This window comes from Ciona intestinalis, chromosome 4, assembly GCF_000224145.3.
Source record: "Ciona intestinalis chromosome 4, KH, whole genome shotgun sequence".
NCBI classification, from domain to species: Eukaryota; Metazoa; Chordata; class Ascidiacea; order Phlebobranchia; family Cionidae; genus Ciona; species Ciona intestinalis.
The window spans coordinates 2817617-2840516 of NC_020169.2; the positions used below are offsets into that span (position 1 = coordinate 2817617).

Sequence of the window (22900 nt, forward strand, 5' to 3'; positions counted from 1 at the left end):
TGTGTGAAGTAGAATACCACATAACAACTGTCAGGGTCCCGCCACACGAGGATAAATAATATACATTTAATCATATATGAAGCATGTTAAACCATTATACAACCAATATTACCCACCATAAGCCACTCATTTACACTTCATTATAATTAAAATCATCTATTTTTAATAAAATTTAGTACAGTGGGTCAAGACGGGACACCTTTATCACATAATGTCTAAATACCCTGAAGTTGTTTTAGTCAACTAACAACGATCTACGGAAGTCGTGAGGATACGGTTTTATAATTTTTAAATGTTTTTTTTGTTACTACCAAAAAGAGGAGAAAATAAAAGGGAAAGGTGTCCCATCTTCCCCCACCCTACTGTATAAATGCTAAACAAGCTGTAAGGATTACACTTTTAATTTTAATGCAGTATTAGTATATGCGTAAAGGTTTTCGTACAACAAATAAAACATGATCACTCATAATATCAAATGTTTAATACCCACAATTTGATATTCTTGATGCAACATGATAACTTGCTGCATTCGTGGGATTTTAAAAACAAACTTAAATAAGAACGCCTGCATTACCAGACAACAGTTGTATTGTGCAGTTCCTTTATTTATCTTTTTTGCGTGTTCAATAGCGTAGATAGACTTAGTAGAGCGTCGTATGTAGACTTAGTAGAGCGTCGTATGTAGACTTAGTAGAGCATCCTGTTACAATTAAGACATTCACTTGCTAAGTGTTAAGTCGATTAGATACAGAAATAGTACGCGACTTGGAGTGATATCGTATCGCAAAAGATGAGCGAAAAAACGAGAGAACCATGAAGTAGTTGTAATGCCATCTGTACCCAAAGTTAGTACAGTCTATACTAACTTTGTCTGTACCTAGCTCTAATGCGACCAAGCATTTCCGGGGCGTTTTTTTGCGCTTTAGCTGGTTTATTTTACATTGCGTTTAATTACGTTGTGATTAACAGAAAACATGAAGGTTATATTTGCTGGATATATTAAAACTGGTACGCAGTCTATAAAAGAGGCGCTACAGATTCTTGGTTACTCCACTTGCGACTATTTCGACAACTTTTGGTACTTGGAGAAGGAATGGACAAAGATATTAACAGAGGGCGGCTCTGTAGACGACTTTCGAAAAATGTATGAAGGTGTTGATGCAGTAACTGGTGTTCCATGTAATCACTTCTGGAAGGAACTGCATGAAGCCTTCCCTGAAGCAAAGGTATGTGTGTCGCGTTTAATGATCAGTTGTTCAGATAACACTCAAGCGGCCGTGGCAGGCAGAGTACATTTACAAAAAAACACTCGACTGCGCCGTTATATACACACGCACGCACGGAACCTAATATTACCGTCGAGCATAAAACGTGCGCACACACGAGAAACACAATCGCGAGGGGTTGCGTTCTAATCAATTTGATAACATACTGTGTTTACCATTAGTCTCACTGGCGCTTTAAAACCCCAAATAACCACAATGTGCTAAAGTGACAAACTGCAGCTCTAGGCATAAATATAATACTGTGGGGGAATATGGAACACCTTTAGCACATAATATCTAAATATCCTGATCGTGTTTTAAACAATCACCAACGGTCAACGGAAGTCGTAAGGATAGGGTTTTATAAAGAATGTTCATCTTCCCCTACCCTTTCCCCACCTACTATAATTGTTTGCAGATCATATTCACAACGAGAGACGAAGAAAGATGGCTGAATAGCGTTCGAAGACAGTTCGAGGACTTTGAAAAAGACTTCAGTTACATAATAATGCAGATTAGCACGTATTCCGGGTGGAAATACTTTTGCCTATCAAACAAATTTCGTAAGTGTAATGATAGAAAAATGCATTGTAGTTTTGGTCTGGAATAAATCAAATATTATGAACCTAATTTGGAACAGATAACGTAACACTGGGAACTTGGAGAACTTGGCCGTGGTCAAAATTTGTAATAAGTCGAACGATTCTGCTAAGACTTTTTAGATCACATACTCAAGACGTTATTCAGGCAAATAAATATAGCTGTTATACATTTGTATAAAGCAGCCAATAGGTATGTAGCAGGGTTTTCATCTACACAAAGAAAAAAACAAAACATATAATACTGTGGGGGGAGATAGGGCATCTTTCGCACATAATATCTAAACATCCTGATCGTGTTTAAGACAATTTACAACCGTCTATGGGAGTCGTGAGAATACAATTTTATAATTCTTTGAATGTTTTTTGTTTACTACCAAATGGGTCGAGAAAATAGAATGAAAAGGTGTCCTATCTTCCCCCACCTTACTATACAAATTTTACATGCAATATTTTTTACATGCATTTTCATTATACCCAGAATGCCCCCAAAGAAAAACTTCTACTTTTTCGCTTGAGTGACGGTTGGGGTCCACTTTGCGACTTCTTGGGTGAAAATATTCCCGACACGCCCTTTCCCCACATGAATAAAGAAGGCAGTTACCTTCATGATGCCAGAGACAGACACCCAGTTATGCAACGAATGGCGAAAGAAATGAAAATTACATTGACTTTGTTTATAGCGTTTGTTGTGCTTGTAGTTTTTACTCTAATGTTTAATTGAGCTTAACCAGTGTTGTAGCCTTTAAATTTTTTACTGCATATTTTGAATTAAAACCAATTTGCAAGTTGTTTAAGCCTGATTTTTGACCCTGTGTTAATACATCTTCACACAACTGAAATGTTTCTATGGTAGGGTGGGGGAAGATGGGTCACCTTTTTTTCTCGTTCCATTTGGTAGTGAACAGAGAACATTCAATGAATTATAAAACTGTATCCTCACGACTCTATGGACCATTGTTAATTGTTTAAAACACAATCAGATGTTTGAATATTATATTCTAAAGGTATCCCATCTTACCCAATAGATCACTATCTTATTTAACTTAAATTTATTTTCTAATTTAGGTCTTTAGTTTAAATACCATTACATGCTTTTACAGTTTACCATATGCTAGCCTGTAAATTATTATGGATATGTTTTGATTGTTGTGTTAAGGAAGTTTTTAGACACGTAACTTTTTTTCGCAGTAACGTCTTTTTTTCTGGTGTATATGTTTCCTGCCACGCAGCATGCATCTTATTCTTCCCGTCCTATTTTATCGCCATTTCGTTAATCGTTATGTTGTCCCAATTAAGAAGTCGAGAACTTGTTGAGTCTAGTGCAAATTACCATTACATTAAAGATGAGTGCAAGAAGTTGTTTACGTTTATAGAGCAAACATATTGAACAACCCTATATATGTAAAATAATAAGGAAGTGATCTGTATAATGTGAAGTGTCAGATTCGGCGCTCTAACTCATTACACATAGATTTTACCTTTTTTTATTTTAAAACTGAATGTAGGTATATAGTATTTATTGGCCCTGTAAGGATTATATAGACAGAGTAGTAGATAAAATGTTGTTATATATTAGTACTATGGGGGAAGGCGGGACACCATCAGCGCATAATATCCAAACATCCTGATCGTGTTTTAAACGTTTAACAACTGTGTGTGGCAGTCGTAAAGATACGGTTTAAAAAATCTTTGCTTACTACCAAATGGGAAGAGAAAATGGAATGAAAAGGTGTCCCATCTTTCCCCACCCTACTATAACAGGAAACATAAAGGCTATATTCGATGATGGTTATGTCAAAATTGGTACGCAGTCAATAAAAAAAAGCCTAGAAGCAGATTCTACAGGTTACACCGCTTCCGACTGTCCATGCCTATATAGATTTTAACCTTTTTGTTTTGACACTATGTGTAGCTAACAGAAAACATGAAGGTTATATTCGCTGGATATGTCAAAACTGGTACGCAGTCTATAAAAGAGGCGCTACAGATTCTAGGTTACTCAACTTGCGATTATTTCGACAACTTTTGGTACTTAGAGAAGGAATGGACAAAGATATTAACAGAGGGCGGCTCTGTAGACGACTTTCGAAAAATGTATGAAGGTGTTGATGCAGTAACTGGTGTTCCATGTAATCACTTCTGGAAGGAACTGCATGAAGCCTTCCCTGAAGCAAAGGTATGTGTGTGGCGTTTACCAAAAAATGTCCGGCTATATTTTTGTGGTTACCGACATGAGTAGTAAACTTGAACAAAAAACAACCGGCCTTTATTTTAGCTTAGTCATACAACATGAAAAAAAAAACGAAGGACAATTATTTCGGAAGCTATAACCAGACATGCAATAAGGAGTCAATAATAATACCTTCTAGCGTTAATCTTACACGAACATTTATGAGAAACAGATCAACCAAATGACCACGTTTACTTTAGTTTTATCACTGTTTAAAAACGCGCGTATTTGCGAAGTTATAGCCAACCGCAGCTCTATTTTTGGCATAAATAATTGTTCGCAGATCATATTTACACCAAGAGACGAGGAAAGATGGTTGAAAAGTATTCAAAGACAGTTCAAAGAATTTGATAACGACATCCGTTACAACCTAATGCAGTTTACTACGTATTCGGGGTGGAGATATTTTTGCTTATCGAACAAATTTCGTAAGTGGAATTATTAAAAATGTGATGAACAAAATTTGTAAGTGAAATATTTGAATTGTTGTAGTGTTGGCCTGTAGTAAGACAATCAATAATGCTAATTTGGTACAGTAAACATATCCCTTGGAACTTGGAGGAATTGGCCGTGGTCAAAATTTGTAATGAGTCGAACGATTCTGCGAAGACTTTTTAGATCACATACTCAAGACGTCATGCAGGTAAATATACCGAAATAAAAAAACAGCAAACGCCATTCTAATTTACATGCATGCAATTTTCATTATAGAATGCCCCAAAAGAAAATCTTTTGGTTTTTCGCTTAAGTGACGGTTGGGGTCCACTTTGCGACTTCTTGGGTGAAAATATTCCCGACACGCCTTTTCCCCACATGAACAAAGACGGCAGTTACCTTCATGATGCCAGAGACAGACACCCAGTTATGCAACGAATGGCGAAAGAAATGAAAATTACATTGACTTTGTTTATAGCGTTTGTTGTGCTTGTAGTTTTTACTTTAATATTAAATTGAGGTTAATCAGTGTTATAGCGTTTTACATCTTGTATCATATTAAATTAAACCGCTTTTGCGGGTTGTTTAAAACTTAAGTTGCTGTGATGATTTATCTCAATATGCCTTACTTTATTCCTTTATTATAGTAGGGTGGGGAAAGGTGGGACAACTTTTCATCCCATTTTCTCGTACCCTTTAGCAGTTAACATTTAACATTCACAGAATTATAAAACCGTATCCTTACGATTTTTATAGACCATTGTTAATTGTATATATAAAACACGATCAGGATATTTTGGTATTATGCTTCTGGTATCACATTCTGCCCCACAATATTATATTTCCCTTTAACCGTAGATTTTAAATCGTACTCTAGAACCAATAAATCAGTTTAAATCTCAATTTTATTTCTTGAATAACGTTTATATCTCTTTATAATCTAACGATTTTCCGTGGATTAACGAGCTCCATCGTAGCCTATGCTCCTGACACAGAAGAAACGCTTGCGCGAAAACCAAAACAGGAAAAGATGTTTTACACGGAAGAGTGATATAACTACAGGCTCAGTTCGTCGAACTGGCATATAGTTTCCATGCAGGAAACACGCGAAATGTGTCGTTTAAGCACATACAAAACATCGCCATATAAAATGTCCAAGAAAGGCAGTTTTTTGTATTTAATCTTCATGCTTAATTTGGATAATCTCCATTAATACAATACCGTCTTACCACTAATTAATACACCACCGTCTTACTACTAATCGCAATGTTTACGCCTATATGTACATACATACATGTCTGGTAATGCCGATCCCCGAAAACATTTATCCAGTACGATTTCCCATGGCAACTAATGATGCGAAACTATGTAAACAAATTGAAGTTTTGCCGCCAGACACAAATAGCGAAGTTATCGTAGTAGCGAAAGTCGCCTATTGAAATATATGCGGGACAGTTACCGCTGCGTAGGCCAGAGGCAAGGCGTATTGACGCCGTTACAGAATCCGTTTAAGTTAAACTATTGCTTTGAATGTGTATTTAGGTTTTGGACATTTAAGTTAAAAAGACAAATTAGCTTGCTTTTCGACAGTAGTTTCCTTAATGGTTACATAAAAATAGGTTTTAAAAAACATCAAAAATGGACAGTTTATTACACGTAAAGTATGAACAGTGATACAGAAACCCCACATCATGTCACGTCAACAAAAGAAACCACAAGTGAAGTTGGAAGAAAAACAACTGGTGTTTCAGTTCGGAATTACGCAAGCGCAGTTTAACAGAAATGGAAGCTTTTTGCTCGTTCTTACAATCAAAAACGCGCACCGACAGGATTTAATACCGCAGGTAAATATAGCTATGTCAATTTTGACATGTTATTAAAGTACTGTTAGGCTGATTTTGAACATTGTTTAGCTCATGTGTAAAAGCGCATTTTCTAAGTATATAGCCTCAAAACGAATAGACCACATTGTAAAGAATCATACCACAGCCTTGGCTAATTTTTCAAAGATAAAACAAAAAGTAAAAAATAGCTTTTATATATATATATATATAGCCCATATAATTATACAAATATTAAAAATTGACTCACTTTAAATTTCCCAGGTTTTGTTAGAAGTGAACAATAATGGTTCTGAGGTCTACGAACACTCAATATCCACCGATACTGTGAAATGGTCCATGGAAAGTCAAGCAGTTACTTTCAATACAAATATGTTTAAGTTTACATTACCCACAGGTCAGGTTCTGAAAAAATCATGATATTGCTTGTAAAAATTATCTTTGGTTTTATTTTTGCTTCTTTTTTCAGGTTTCTGTAAAAACGACAAGAATTATGATGTCCACTTATTAATTGAGGCATACGCATTATCGGGGAAAAGGAAAGAAAGAGTTGGTGAAGCTCTGTTTGCTATTTATCCACGAACTGAGATGCCGCGTGCCAACTTACATGTTAAGTAAGATAAAAACTTGTTGAATGAAATTGTTGTTTCAAAAAGGGGTTTTAGAGGGGTCTCTTCAATCATTTGCCTAGAAAAGTGGTGTGTAACATAGGGTAGGGTTGAATATAGTGATAACTTAAATGGGACCCATTGCATTGTAAAGAGTTTAATTATCAACCTCACTATAATTTTGTTGCCTGGTTTTAAAAACAAGATTTCCTAGCAGGACTATTTAAACTAAACCGCTTTTGGGGTAAAATTTGGGGTTCCCGTATAAAACAGTACAATCTATGTATAGCCTAAATGATTCAAGCATGATTGATTTCAACTCGGCCCGTTTTTGGCGTAAAATTTGAGGTGTTTGGTGAAAAACAGTTCATTTTATACATATATATATATATAATTTAAGCAAAATTCTGGTTGTATTTTAGAAAAGGTGAAGATTTTTACCGATACTCCGGCATCATCACTTTGCTCCGTCCTCTTTCTCGCTCCTCTATATCTATGCATTGTGGACGACTCTCATACACTGTGGCACTGAAGGAGTTCCTCTATTCAGAGACAGGTTATGTGGATAGTGAGGAGGAAGAAGATACGATTGTTGAAGAGGTAATTTGACTGAAAAAACAAGTAATAACAATCCAGTAAGATTGTTGCAACAATTCCTCTAATGTAAATAAATGTTTAGCAGCTCATCTGGTATGACATTTTTAAGATATGTCTTATTTTTTGTATGATTGACCAAATTAAATGGCACGCCCCACTGTAGGACTTACTCACAAAAAAATAGAATGGCTATTAGTTTGGTTATTAGGATATGTTACATACCATGCAAGTTATAGTTTTTTACAAATATTTTTAGCCGAAGACGGAAGAAATTGCACCACAGCCAATATTACCTCAACAAGTTGCCACTATTCATGAAATTACTAAAATAAATGGGTTGTCAAAGCATTTAGAAGCACCAGGTATGTGATGTGACATTGGGTGATTTGTAGTTTGAAAACTAATTCACTTCATAATCTTACTTTGAGTACAGCAGAGACAAAGCCACGTGAGATTATTGAAAAACCTCAAACAAAGAACGTACAGACACAGACTTTGGAATATAAACCTGAACCAGGTAAAATATTGTATATCTTCTTAATGTAAAACATACTCAATATAGATTTTGTAGGTCTTCAGAACATTGTATATTTTCCTAATGTAAATCATATGTAATATAGATATTATATGTCTTCAGATTATTGGATATCTAATGTAAATCATATGCGATAACAGTGATATAGGACTAATTTATTTACATTTTTACTATTTCTTAATCTTTGCTACTGTAATGCAAGAAAGAAAGATAAAAATGACTGAAAAATTAATATGTATCACATTTTAAATGAATTACATTAATTCCTAAATGTACTTCAACTCACGCATTAGGAAATCTTGTTCCTACATCTTTAAAATCTTCAAAAGAAACGACTTTTGTTTTGAGCAAAGACTCGTTGCATTCTGAAGACTCCTTTCATATTAGTATGTCTCCCACTCCATCCCCAGATTACCATCTACCATCCAATAAACAGGTAAATACTGGAACTTACTGGATTAAAACCAAGGGGGATTTTTTGTTATGTTTTCTGTTAAATTTAGTACTCTTTTTGTTTTTCAAGATATATATGTTTACATTTTTCGATATATATGTGTTTATGAGTATTTAGAACAACATCAAATAAACAGGTAAATACTGGAATGAACTGGATTAAAATCAAAAGGGATTTTTTTATAATGTTTTCCTTTAAGTTTAGTAGTCATTTTTCAGTACATATATATGTTTATTAGTACTTAAAAAACTAGTTAACTGTGGGGTGTTATTTTTCCAAAGATTTCAGTTAGGTGTGTATTGTGTGTTTATTTTTTAGTTTAATATTTTTTTTAGTTAAATACATTACTTCAATAGGTTATATATTTAAACATTATTACAAAAATGATAAATTAAACATTTAGGTTTCCCAGAAATTTTACTTAAAATGGTGCTAACTTAATTAAGGGCACCGTAAACCAAATTTTAAATATTAAACGTAAAAAAATTCCCAGCATTTTGTTACCACAGCTACCTTGGTATTCATGTTAAGAAACTTTAGCTTGCCGTGCTACTTTTAACAATGGCACATGAACAATAACTTGTTTGCTTAGTGCCGTCATTATTGTGACTTAGATTCGTCACTTTACTATTTCAATCTATTGAGAAATCTCTGAAAACGATTGTTCTTTTGTAACCACAGCCAAGAATGCTTTAAAATATCAAAACACAGTGCAAGCTGTCAAAAATGTATTCCTCATTTAAACTAAACATTTAGGTAAATGCGTTTTACTTTTCACATTAATTAAAAGTTACAACTGCCAACACCTCAATTCAGTCGGCAGCGTTTGTCCAACAAACACTCATATTTACTTCCCATTCATCCAATGTTTACCTTCCTATATTAAAAGCTATTACAATTCACTTCACTGACTGGCAGTTTATACCAGCAACTGCCTTAAACAAGCTCAAAGCCAACACAAGCACTGCTTGAAATTCCTCTTCAATGTTTCAACCTTGTTCTCTTTAAATTTGTAAACATTTCTAAACCAGTGGAGCTTGACCTGCATGGTTGACTTGAACACAGAGTGCTTGCCTACCACTCAATCTGATTTATTTTGCACTCAGTAAAAGTGGTCTGTAAACAAATATTGGCAAACTAAGTTACTTGTACTGGTACACAGTTGTGTTCTTTATATGTGCCTGTAGTACAGCAGTAAAGGATATTCAGAAAGTATGGAATTTATATAATTTAAAGTAGTGACTAGTTTCAGCTTTTAACTTTTACAAATTTGACCATAACTCTTAGAAAAATCAATGGAAATCTCAATAATTTTAGATCAATGTTTTGTATAGTTTTAGTGGTTTGTGGTTTCTATTCTCATGGAGCAGTGATTCTGTAATCTGATCTTATTGTGTGAGGCTTATCTCCAGTGTGGACGTGTAACAACAAACCAATTGTCTGTTTATTCTCAAGTGAGATTTAGCCACTTATGAAGCTATTCCTGCGTTAAAAAGCACAAAACTGAACCCATTCAAAGCAAACTACAGTCAAGTTACCTATATATAGCAGGCAAAAAAAGATATATATTTAATTAATAAAAAAAATTATAAAATAATACAGGCAGAAGAGTTAGTCATTCGTAATCGGTCAGCATTATTTTTAAGTTGTGCAATTTCTCTTTTCATTGTTCTCATTTCAAGCTGCATTTCTTTCTGTATATTGTTCTCTCTTCTTTTGGATTCCTCGTTTAAATATTCCTCCATACCAGCATTGAAATGTTGGATTCGTTCATTGTTATTAAGTTGGACTTGTGTCAGTAAGGATTCCAACCTATCTTCAGTCATTTCGATGTTTGCCTATAGATGTATAACAGTGTTTATGTCTGCTACTATTGAGGCTTGGCATAGTTATTAATGTGATTTATAAAATTCACCTTACGTATACAGCTATTACCAATGTCATGGCAAAGTGGTTAGCGTGCCTGTCTTTAGCCTAGAGGATATGGGTTAAAGGCTTGATGTGGCTACCATTGTGTATGTTCTTGGGCAAGACACTTAAGGACAATTAGTTTAATGCAGTTGTCCTTATGGGCTGTCTAAATTGTCAGTCCCAACAAAGTTACATGTAGTAACTCGTAAGCAGGCATCAGATATAGGAAAATAAATAAATTACAATCAGGAGCCATCGAAATTGTCAGTCATACATAATATATTAACCCCTCCTAAAAAATATATTGTTCAGTTACATATATGGTAACTTATAAGCAGGCATTAGATATATAAAAATAACTAAATTCCAATCAACCATTTATATCATGCTGTTAATGCCAAAAATTCATACTAAATTACCTGTTTGTTGAGTTTCAAATCACTTGCAGTGTTTCTATATATCCTGTAAACATCTTGTAACTTTGCCGTCATTTCACTCCACAATCTGATCTCAATATCTTCAGTTACATTTTCCGTGTAATCTGAAGCAAGCTCACTCCATTCAACAGCAAACATTTCATGTTTTTTCTGTAAAATTTCAAATATTTTACAAATCTTTAGACATTGTAAATATAATCCTTTTTTTAATTTTAATTTTTGTATTTCACTCAAAACAGTTAGGTTGGAATACAAAAAGCAAGCTTTATATACGATTTTTTTGCATTTTATTTAATATAATTAAAAAAGGCTACTAAGTAATTCAAACTACTGAACAGTATAAAAAGGCAAATTAACACCCTACTAAAATGACATTTTTTATTTGAAAACTCATTTTATAAAACAGCTCAAACGCCCCCTTTTTTCACTTTAAAAGGCCCAAAATGGCATTCAAATACACCACAAACAGCACTCAAATACACTACAAAACAATATAAAACACGCCACAATAACACCCTACTTTTTTCACTGCATTGTTGAAATCCAATTTTGCTTTAAGTAGCAATTTTTCTGTCAAGATTTTATCCCGAGCCTCTTCATATGCTTTCCTAATCGTGGCCGCTGTTGTATTATCATCATCTGTGAAACATGTGTCAACGGATCTTTGTAGATATTCTTGGTTCTCGACTTTCATTTTATTTAACATGTTGTTGATATCTTTGTTCAGTTGTTCCTAGTAACATATATAGTAGGTTAAGAAACAAAGCATATTTCCAGAATTATATAGCTGTATTGGTAATTGTAAAATAGGTTTCGGAAATATGGGACATTATGTGCTAATAGTACCAATCTTACCCCACCCTACTATACAGAGCTGTCAGGTTTCGTTTATTTTAAAGAAATATACATGGTCACTGAATTATTGGTCTTTTTAGTTTTGAATTCTTAAGTTTAGTGTTACAGTACAAATTTGTCCACAACAGTGAAAATCCAAAGATGATATATTACATTTATTTCAGATTTTTGTTTTAGCAAAGTAACAAAATTAATTTTTAAATGTTCCCCCATTCTAAATAATTTATTACTATGCAATTTTTTTTGTTACTGTACAATAAGCAGGTTGTTACTATACTGTATTATTTTCATTTTTTATACAATCTTAAAATATCACCTCTGTTTTAAATAATTTATAACTGTGCAAACAAATTGTCGTTAATACTGCTAAACAGGTTATTACTATACTGTATTTGTTTAGTTTTTTTTACAATCTGTAAAAATTTGAATCGAAAAGCATTTAAAATCCAACTAGCACCTGGAAGACGACCATCTCTTCATCTTTAAACTCATTGATCATATCTTCAGCAAGGCATAATCTTTCATCAGTTTTTACCTAAAAGGTGACACATTAGAAAATCTAACTGTGTGTCCAAACCCAATAACCAGTGTTTTTGGCGTGTGTTTTTACTAACCGAATTTGGCGTGCTGCTTGCTCTTGAGGAAGACCTGCTCGATGCAGGGCTACTACTAATTGAAGTACTTTGATTGCCATTTTTTACCATGTAACCTTCTTTTGAAGACATCATATTTTGCTCTTTGATAATGCTGCATACCCTTTTCATTATGCTGTTTCGTTAATGCACAGGAATATATATACCGCTGCACTCAGGCTCAGTAATTGGATATTTGCTCTTACAAATTGCTCTAATTTAACTTGAAGGCTTCCCTCTGCAAATTATAAAAACCATGCAAGAGTCCACAGCCACACAGTGCAGGTTTCTCATGCAAGCTGATTAAATATACATGAAAAGTAAATGTAGTTGGACAAGGAAGGGCATGAATTAAATATAGATGGTGTAGATCATTACACAGCCAACATACATAATTTATACATGACCCACAGCATAAGATAACATGCAATTTATAAGCTATCTACAAGTCTTATAAAACTTAGTCTATAGTAAACATGATAGAATCTTCACTTATGTTATCTCCTTCAAAAATGAACAGCATGATAGTAAAGTGTCATGCCTATAGCATAGTGTTTCAATTACAGAAAAATAAGTACTGTTTGACGGTTAAGTAGGTAATATGCCAACTCTGGCCTAAATACACTGTGTTAACAGAATAGAACAGTCTATATGTATATAATACCCAATGACTACAGTAAATTCTCACAAAACCCTATTTACTTTTGCTTTCCTGCTAATTCCCCTTTCTCTGCTATTTTAATTAATCTGATCATCATTACTACACTTATAAGGATAAATTAAATTTATGTTATTTTTCACACAACAAATAAAGTGTAAAAAAATTAGTAAATAAAATTTATAGTATTTTTCACACAACATGAAAACTGTAAAAACATTTACCAGAAAACTATGGACACACCTTTGCAAGAAGACAGCAGACGACAGAGCATGCATTCAAAGAACACAAGGAATGGTAGAACATCCAGAACGACATTAAAATCGCCAACCATGACAAGCCCATTACCCCCAGGAACTAAAGGGCCTGTATCACGCCATGTAGCGAAACCTGGGCATGAGGAGGTTTACGTTATCATGCATGGAGCCACAAGTTTACCTTCAAGATCTGATGGCATTGATCCACTTCCATTTGCAACATTGTATGTATTTTTTTTATAACTTTATGTATATGTTATACATGTATGTGTGTATTATACTGTATCGTTATGGATGTTGTAGGCGTATTGTCAAGTTATTATTGAACAAATGTGAAAGTGTATTTTTTTAAATAAAATGTGTTTGTTTAGAAAATGCAATTGGTTTGCAGCAAAATAGAGTAGAACCTACAAATGTAAAAAAAACAACAACAAAAACAAGAAATTTTAGCATTACACTTTTTCCGTATGTTTTTCTGTAAGATCCGATAAAATTTAATATTTGAATTGATTTTCTTTTTACTGAGTTTTAAATAAAAATTGTAGGAAAAGTTTGTATGAAGAGAAAGGGGGAAGACCTGCTCAGTGTGCCACGCATGCTACACTTCAACCAACACATTCACCAACATGGGAAGAAGTTATGACAATGCAGGTACATTATGTCCGGCGCCGTGGCAAAGTGGTTAGCGCGCCTGCCTGTAACCCAGAGGTAATGGGTTCAAGGCTCTTCGCTGCTACCATTGTGGACGTATGTGTCCTTGGGCAAGCCCTTTAAGGGCTTTTGCTCCAACCCAGTGGTCACTAATGGGTTGTCAAAATTATCAGCCATATAAAAAAATAAAGAAAAAATTCACCCACAAAGTAATATACATGGCAACTCGTAAGGTGGCACGAAGTGTATTAACACCCGTGTTATAACAACTGTCGTTTTCCGGCCGCGTGAGAATGGTAAAGCTTGGCAGGAGAACTTGGATTGTCAGAAGACAGCGGTTGTCAGAATTTTAAGGACAATGTGCGAAAAATTGCCCTAAAAAAAAGCCAAAAATGAGCTCGCTTGAAATGCCCTGCTCGTTTTGCTTGCATCTTAAAAAATGTGCAGGCCTAAGTTGGCCCATTACCCTAACTACCAAATTCATGATGCATGAATTGCTTTTTATCTCAATCTAACTTCTCCCTAGGTCCCAGAAGACAGAGTAGAAGAGGAAGAACTGATCGTGACGATCTCTGACAGTGAATCTAAGGAGAAGTTGGTGACGTATCGTCTTCCGATCATCAATCTTGTTCCTTTCCATCCTTATCATTTTGAACTTGTGCAAGTATGTAGACTGTGTATAATGTTTACTATATAATAACACTAGTATGCTTCCAATCATATGTCAGGCACCGTGGCATAGTGGTTAGTGCGCCTGCCTGTAAACCAGAGGTAATGGGTTCAAGGCGGTCACACTGCTACCATTGTGGGCGTATGTGTTCTTGGGCAAAACGCTAAACGGCAATTGTTCCAACCCAGTGGTTACTAATGGGTTGTCTAAATTATTAGCCATACATAAAAAAATTTCAAAAAAAAATTCCAAAAAAATAATCACCCACAAAGTAACATATATGGTAACTCGTAAGCTGGCACGAGGTGTTAAACCCGTGTTATAACGACCGTCGTTTTCTGGCCACGCGAGGATAAAGTAAGTTACACCCAATCAGAATCTGGTACCACAAAATTTGTGACAAATAAAATCATGCTATATGAGCACCAGATCGGAATTAGATTCACAGAATTTATTACAATATGCACACAATAAAGTACATTTAATAGTCAATTTATCCATTTAAATGTATACAGTACATTTATATATTACTTTATATAGTGAATTTTCTAGAGAATACAGGTTTAAGGCTTACTATTTCGTGGGTTTATGCGTATTGACACCTATTGGAAATTACTCCAACCCAGTGTACCTGAAAGGTTTAACAAAAATGTCAGCTATACATTAATCTTTTTTCAAAATTGTCAGCCATACATTAAACAATAAAAAAAAAAACTTAAAAAAGGTTACATATGAATAAAATAGAAGACTTGTGTTATTCATGTTACAAAACACTGTTACTGCTGTTTCCTCAGCCCACCAAGTCCATACCTGCTGGAATAAGACTTTACATGACAGTGCAGAGAAAGATGGGATATTTACCACGGCTTGAGGTGAATAGAACAATCAAAACATTAACTGTACTCTGTTTCAAGCATTTACCATTTACGATTTTGTGCTTGTGCTCAATTTTATTAAAAGCGAAAATTCTGAATTTTTTCTTGCCAAATTATTGTCAGTATTAAATTTTATCATTCATTTATTTTTCTAAATTTGTAATTTTTTCTAAATTTTATTATAAGTGAAAAAACACTGTTCATAAAGAGCTAAAATTAAGTTTAAAAATGATATAGTAGGGTAGGAGAACATGGGACACTTTATAATAACATCTTGATCGTGTTTTAAACAATTAACAACGGTCTATGGGAGTTGTAAGGATACGGTTTTAAAATTCTTTAAATGTTTTTGTTTACTATTAAATTGGACGAGAAAATAGAATAAAAAGGTGTCCCATCTTCCCCCACATTACTATATAAAGACTGTGATATTATATATTATCAGTGCAAGTTACCAAAGCCAACCATGTGGAATTAGCATTTACATTTAACCATAGCGATTTAGACTACAAATATACAAAAATATTGTCATAAATTAGTGAAATTATCCTTCATTTTTTCAAATTCTATGCCCCTTAAAGACTACTGTATGTTATATTTCTAGCTGTACTGGAAATTTATTCCAGCAGTAATGTTTATTAAACCTGGCGACTGCAAAATCTTTGGTCCCCATTTAAGTTAATCACCCACAAAGTAACATACTTGGTAACTCGTACTGGTATGCTGGCACAAGGTGTTAAACCCATGTTATAGCGACTGTCATTTTCCGGCCATGCGAGGATAAAGCAAGTTACACTTATTTATTCATTCAAGTTTCAATTCGATTGCAATACGCCATGTAAATTAGGCTTATTAAAATTATCCTTCATTTTTTTCATTTTTCAAATTACCAGGGATTTGGCTTCTGTGGCTTAGAAGTAACTTTACAAGATTTTCAACGGGAACTAAAGAATCCCGCTGGACCACTTTTAGCTGTAGGACGTATTGTACCGGACTACACAAAATACAAGTAAGTGGCCCTTCAAGAAGTATTGATTGAAATACTTCCAATAAGTTCTAAAAATAAACAAAAATCTTGCATTAATCTCGCTGCTATGCTTTTTCAAGTTATTTTTTTAAATATTTTATTTATGTTTTACGGAAATTGAAAAAAAGATTTTACTATTTGGTCATTTGTACAGTTTCTCTCTATAACATTTTTAATAACTTTGATAAAATCAAAAATTTAATTATCTATTTTTAATTCAAAATTAACAAACAAAAAATCTTGCTGCTATAATCCTTCATTTTAAAAAGTTTACTTACTTTTAAAAAATTGAAAAAAAGATTTTACTATTTAGTCTACAATTTATAACATTTTTTAAAAATAACTTTCAAAAATTCAAACTTTAATTATCCATTTTGTTCAAAATTACCAAACAAAAAAAGTAAGGTCTTATGTATAAAAAATTCACTTTTTCAACTGTTAATGGATTACATACCCTTGTTTATTTCCAGGATAATATGTTATCAAGAAATCCATGCATAGCTGGCATCACAACTTCCACAATAACTTTTCCATCTCCCAACCCAGCTTCGTTCCAAGTGTTGAAGGAACACCAACAAGGATTTCCACAGGTGTTTAACTAATAAAGTCAAACATTTTGCAAATTTACACAGTTAACTATAATGCTAGAATTACATTTTTATCGAGAAAGATTAGAGAAAAAAACAAAGATACTTTTTATTATTATGGATAAAGTTACACCACATTAACAAATCAAAGTACATTTTTATTTATTACAGCATGAAAAAAACAATAGTTAGTATGGTATGCTGCCTAAAACATAAACAGGTTAAAATGCAGCAGATCATTTATGTATGTTAGTTATTGTTAACCAAATTATTGATTTCAAAGTTTTATCAATATAATACTAACACTGATCGGCGCATGTGTCCTTGTGCAAGACACTTAACTGACGTTGCTCCAACCCAGCGGTCACTAATGGGTTGTCCAAATTATAAGCCATATCAAAAACAAAATCATACGCAAAGGTGAAAAGAGTGGTAACTCGCAAGCACACAAGGATAGAAAATGCGTCTGAGTGCAATGTGGTGTTGCCGCAAGGACCTAAAATCTAAAAATAAAGTCAAATATAAAGTATTCACAATTCACTTTATCATTTTCATTATAGCTTACCACGCCAAGCAAAGGCAGCAACAAACCAGAATGGAATCATTCGTTTATGTTTTGTAGTAACGACACAGCTACCATGTTCTCACATAACTCTGCTCTTGTTATAGAATTCTATCCAGCAAGCACAAGTGAGAATCGTAAATTTAGCCGTTTAAAAATGAAAGTTTTTTTACACTTACTGATATAAGAAACAGGTTTTATGTCATTTATCTTACCATTTTTACCAACTACATTTTTACACATACAAAAATAGAGTATACACTTTGGTAAAAGCAGTTAGTTGAGTAAATAGTTTAAATTGTTATCCTTAAATCATATAACGCAGCATAAATTACCAAAATATTATTTTTAGCAATGTCGTCTGTCACTTGGACTATCAGAAATCCCATCGGGTTTGCTACTCTACTGCTTGATGAAGATGTATTTCAAGGTAGTACATAAACCATACTAATAGAGTTTTTACACCTTTTTTTGCAAATATTGAAATATTTTAAGACACATTTAGGTTTACTATTGGGAAAATTAAGCAATTTTTTTAACACACAGAAAATTCAGTTATCAGCTGTTTAAAAGTATGTAGATATATTAAAACCTTAAATCTGAAACATTACAACCACAGTACCCAATAGTACATTTATAAAAATAGTAATAACGTACAAACAAAGTAACATACATGGTAACTCGTAAGCTGGTACGAGGTGTATGAAACAGAACACTCAGGTTATAACGTCTGTCGTTTTCCGGCCACGCGAGGATAAAGAAAGTTACATTCATTCATTTATTTATTAATTTAACACTAGTGGTGTAAACTGACAAAAATATTAAAAACTTAGTTTAAATAAACTGAAATCTAAATTTGACTAAATAAATGAATGTAACTTACTTCATCCTGGCGTGGCCGGAAAACGACAATTGTTATAACACGGGTGTTCATACACCTTGGCCAACTTATGAGTTACCATGTATGTTACTTTGTGGGACTGAACAACAGTGTTATAACAATTGTCGTTGCCTGGACATCCGAGAATTATTCACGTTACATTCATTCCCAGCTTTAACATCTGACGCTGGTAGACTTGGTGTGAGGGTGGATGATCTTATTGTACAAGGATCTCCATTCGCAACATTGGAAGGTCCTTACCCCAGTGTAAGGTTGATGTTGCGACTTATTAACAGTGAGGTAAATTAACATTAGAAATCATTACTTTTAGTGTCATATTAAGTGTCAAAACTTTTATTTCTAAAAAGTCATATTTATATAAGGAAATTATTTTAAAATATACTAGTTTTTACTGTAAAAAGGCAAAATACTCAAAATAACATTGTTTTCCTGCAACAAAAGTCAAAGTTTGGTGTTTTTTTATTTTAGTAATAGAACCAAAAATGGTTTCTTTAACAAACTGATGTAACTTGATTGTCTAAAACTTGTTTTTTAAAGAGTTTAAATAGCATAAAATGCATTGTCGAAACATTTTAACCAAACAAATTTGTTTTACTAAGAGTACATAAAGACAAGTACCTGTTTATATAAGCAGTTAAAATAATAACTTACACTTGCTATAGAGAACCAAACCAACAGAACACCCCTGTTATGATGATATATGGCTGACAAATTAGACAACCAATAGGTTGGAGCAATTGTTGTTAAATTTTGTGGTTGTATTGTTCAATAGAGACCTGACACACTGGCAGTTCCTTCTAATTCATCTGTTCTTCCTGTTCTGGATGCGATGCCGGGTGCTCATGTTGGTTATCGACCTAATGATGTGGAAACGGAGTATCTTGGATTAGGAAGATCACAGAACAAAGATGTGGACTTGCTCGAAGTGAGTGATCCCACCTCCGGACTTGGAGGTAGGGATGACACTGCCTTGGGAGGTCCTCCTATGGAAAGAAAGAAAACTAGATTGGTTGGTATACATTTAGAAAAATTCTACATTTTTGTGTATTTTATTAAAAATTGTATGTTTTCCAATTTTAGTTTCTGTATTTTTTGATTAATTCTTAGTTTTTTTACATTTTCCGCTTAAGTGTTTTAAGAAGTTTAGTTATTAATAACTATCCACTTGAAACGTAACTTCATGAGCTTTTGTGGTTCATCTCAAATAACAATGGTGGCTCTAGCTGGGAATGTATGCTTAACGTCATATTCATTGCTTTAATATCAATCATCAAGTAAAGGGTACATATGGGGTATTATTCAGTCACGATTTTGTGTTTTTTTAGCACCTTTGTCCTCACGAAGCATTGTTCCCTAAGCGATTGTATCTTGAGAATAGGCAGGTGTTTTGTGTGAGATTTTATATAATATCTGGAATGTGTAATTTCTGTTCAGCGAGCGTATCTGATTAGACGGTCGTTCAAAGATTTTGAGATAAATTATCAGTTAGTCAGTTACAGAGTAAGATTTTATGCAGAGTTTTTTGCATTTATTTTTCAGTTTACATAAAACAGTTTATTAATATTTCATATGTTTAAAAATAGGTCAGTTTATGAAATGTTTAATTTAAAGGGATTAATTTAAATTGTATTTGTATGTTGAATTTTAGGAATAAATACAGAGTTTTTTTACCAAATGTCAATATCATATTACAGACCTACGTCTGCTCACGTAAGTTATATAAACAATATAATTCTATTCAAGTAGTATTCAGTATAATAAGTACCTTATGCCAGGCATATTATTGGAATATATTAAAATTTTAATGTTGCTGTCAACTATATTACACTTGTTTTTTAAAATAGCTTTTTTGCCATTTATTTGTGTCTGATATTTTGAAGGCTTGTACAAGTTAAGTATACAAGTCGATGAGTCACTAATATATTATTTATACAAGTCGAATTTGTGAGGGTGAATGACATTCAACAGTGTAACATATGATCACACTATAGCAGTGGTTCTTAAACTTTTCTGTATTCACCCTTTTAACAAAGCTACTTATCAGATTTACCCCCAATATGTAATATGCCGCTCATTTATTAGAAAAGGGAAACCAACTAATTACATCAGTTATTTATAATGTAATAAATGTGTTTGGCACAATTTTTCTGTCCTGTCAACTCATGTGGATTTTGATTGGTAGCTCATTTACCCCCTAAATACGAGGAATTAACTCTTTGGAGTAAATTTACCCCAGTTTAAAAAACGTTGCACTGTAATGTATATGATAAGTAACAAGTAATGTTGATTGTGTTTACACCTAAAAATCCACACAGCTGTTTACAAAGCATTGAGCAAACTACGGCACTGAATCTGATATTTAGATAATATATTCAATATAAGATGATCTATGCAACATAACTGTCAAAATAAACCAACATGATATTTAATTTTTTATAATTTAAATTTAATTTTTTACAATTTAAATTTTTCAAATTGGAATTTTTTCACAATTTAATTTTTACAATTTAATTTTTTGTTTAATTTAATTTTTTACAATTTTAATTTTTGTTTAATTTAATTTTTTGACAATTTAAACTTTTACAATTTTTTCCACAGCTTGTAAAAGATGACGAGTTCCCACCCAAAGATGTTCTGCAAAATATTTTACCCGACTACGTTTTAACCGAAAACGATCCAGATCTGTCTACAACGTCACCAAAACATACAATGTATGGATATCTTATATTAATCTCATAAGTTTATAAAACTTCAAAATAATATGATAATATTTTAAACAAAGAAAATTGACAGTTGATAAAAGGGTATAGGTAGCATCATCAGCCTCTTAAATAATAATAAGAACTTTATTTGTCTTTTTAATTACTGTAAGATTTTAAAATATTTTAAACGGAAAGACAGGATATAGGTTGTGTGAGCAATTTTATCAAATCTTGGAATTTGTGGAATTTTTTTTGCATTGACAACCAAATTAAATAATAAAAAAAGAACTAAAATACAGAAACAATACTTTAAAAGAACAATAACTTAAAACAAAAAAAAAACTGTCTTTCGCAATATAACATATGAAAAATTCAAGTACCTTAAAAGTGCACTTATATATCTTCTACACATAAGCATCTGTTCAGTGTCATACACACTTTCACAAAAAAAGTAAGAACATTTTGTTGAGGTTATTTTAAACAGGACTCACCCATCCCATGCAACTAACCAAAGGATGGCAAAGAGTTTGGACACGCACACTCAATCATTGCTTGACCATCAAGCTAAGGTTAGTTGTGTATTAAAAGAATAAAATAAAACATAAATTATTATGAGTTTCAGCCAGTTTTTTGGAACAGTATTTTAGAACTTTTTTAAATTGTATCTTGAGGGAAAAAGTATTAAAAATAAAAAAAGGGTAAACAATTTTTTTTTAATTTTATCTTGAAGGAAAAAATATTAAAATTTAAAAAAGTTTAAAAATACATTTTTTTTAAGAATTGCATTATAAGGGGAAACAAAATCAAAATTAAAATGAAAAATTTGTGTATTACTTGCAATGCTCTCTACAGGTTTTGTTTTAAGCTGTTTTTATTATTACAAATTAGGAAATCAGTGTTTTTTTAACAAATAACAGATTTACAAATATTAACTCATTAATTAGCTTCACATAACCGAACATTTAAAAAAATATTTTTTTTTGTTAAACACATGCAATTTAAATAAAACTAAACTTTTGTAAACTATTTTCAGGAGTTAATGAAATATCGTGAAGCAGTTAAACGAATGTCTAATGATATGATATCACTTCGACAAACCAACGCACAACTACAGGTTAATTTAAACAATTTATTCCATTTTTATCACTAAATATTTTCAATTTTGAACTTTTTAATTGTAAGATTTTTTGCAATGTATTTTTAATGTAGATTTTGTAATTTGTTTAAATGCAGATTTTTTGGATCGTGCGAATTCTTTTTTCATTTGTTAGGCACAAACATATTTTTTAAGTATCACATTAATTTGGTATTATTAAAATATGTGAGTTCCATACAAGCATATAAAATTATAATGTATGTATTTGAGCGTACATCCATTTTTTAATACTATATTCAACTATTTATAATGTAATTTATAAAAAATACACTGGATAATCAGTTTTTTTTAATATATTTTAGGCACTTAAATACCATTAGGCATTGTAACATTATTAGTAAAAACTTTGTATATTTTTGTGCTTTTTATTGCACTATTATGCATGTATAGTATATAATGTCTGGCACCGTGGCGTAGTGGTTAGCGCGCCTGTCTCTACCCCAGAGGTAATG

The 22900-nt window shown here is 32.7% G+C and overlaps 3 protein-coding genes across 6 annotated transcripts in view; all 3 read left to right on the forward strand.

Annotated features, from left to right (window-relative positions):
* The first annotated feature begins 916 nt into the window (after positions 1-916).
* On the forward strand, positions 917-2588 carry LOC101242256. The gene is made up of 4 exons (XM_018811723.2): positions 917-1226; positions 1684-1828; positions 1906-2012; positions 2346-2588. The coding sequence occupies exons 1-4, from the start codon at positions 975-977 to the stop codon at positions 2586-2588; spliced, it is 747 nt and encodes a 248-aa protein (XP_018667268.2). The 5' UTR covers positions 917-974.
* A 1001-nt stretch (positions 2589-3589) lies between these two features.
* Positions 3590-5128, forward strand: LOC100178645. Its single transcript, XM_002123103.2, has 4 exons — positions 3590-4043; positions 4381-4525; positions 4634-4740; positions 4809-5128. The coding sequence occupies exons 1-4, from the start codon at positions 3792-3794 to the stop codon at positions 5049-5051; spliced, it is 747 nt and encodes a 248-aa protein (XP_002123139.1). The 5' UTR covers positions 3590-3791; the 3' UTR covers positions 5052-5128.
* Positions 5129-6047: 919 nt separating this feature from the next.
* LOC100176321 (coiled-coil domain-containing protein 33) overlaps positions 6048-22900 on the forward strand; it is a 20254-nt gene continuing 3401 nt past the window's right edge. For 3 of the 4 annotated variants that reach the window (XM_026834187.1, XM_026834185.1, XM_026834188.1), the window contains exons 1-20: positions 6048-6376; positions 6638-6770; positions 6843-6987; positions 7404-7581; positions 7835-7940; positions 8012-8095; positions 8407-8549; positions 13288-13541; positions 13863-13968; positions 14495-14632; positions 15433-15510; positions 16407-16521; positions 17009-17130; positions 17688-17817; positions 18042-18119; positions 18742-18869; positions 19363-19599; positions 21189-21301; positions 21777-21861; positions 22326-22406. In XM_026834187.1, coding sequence (XP_026689988.1) covers positions 6224-6376; positions 6638-6770; positions 6843-6987; positions 7404-7581; positions 7835-7940; positions 8012-8095; positions 8407-8549; positions 13288-13541; positions 13863-13968; positions 14495-14632; positions 15433-15510; positions 16407-16521; positions 17009-17130; positions 17688-17817; positions 18042-18119; positions 18742-18869; positions 19363-19599; positions 21189-21301; positions 21777-21861; positions 22326-22406 — 2607 coding nt within the window. In that variant the 5' untranslated portion in view covers positions 6048-6223. The remainder of the gene's footprint in view (positions 6377-6637; positions 6771-6842; positions 6988-7403; positions 7582-7834; positions 7941-8011; positions 8096-8406; positions 8550-13287; positions 13542-13862; positions 13969-14494; positions 14633-15432; positions 15511-16406; positions 16522-17008; positions 17131-17687; positions 17818-18041; positions 18120-18741; positions 18870-19362; positions 19600-21188; positions 21302-21776; positions 21862-22325; positions 22407-22900) is intronic. The other variant, XM_026834186.1, reaches the window with a different exon arrangement.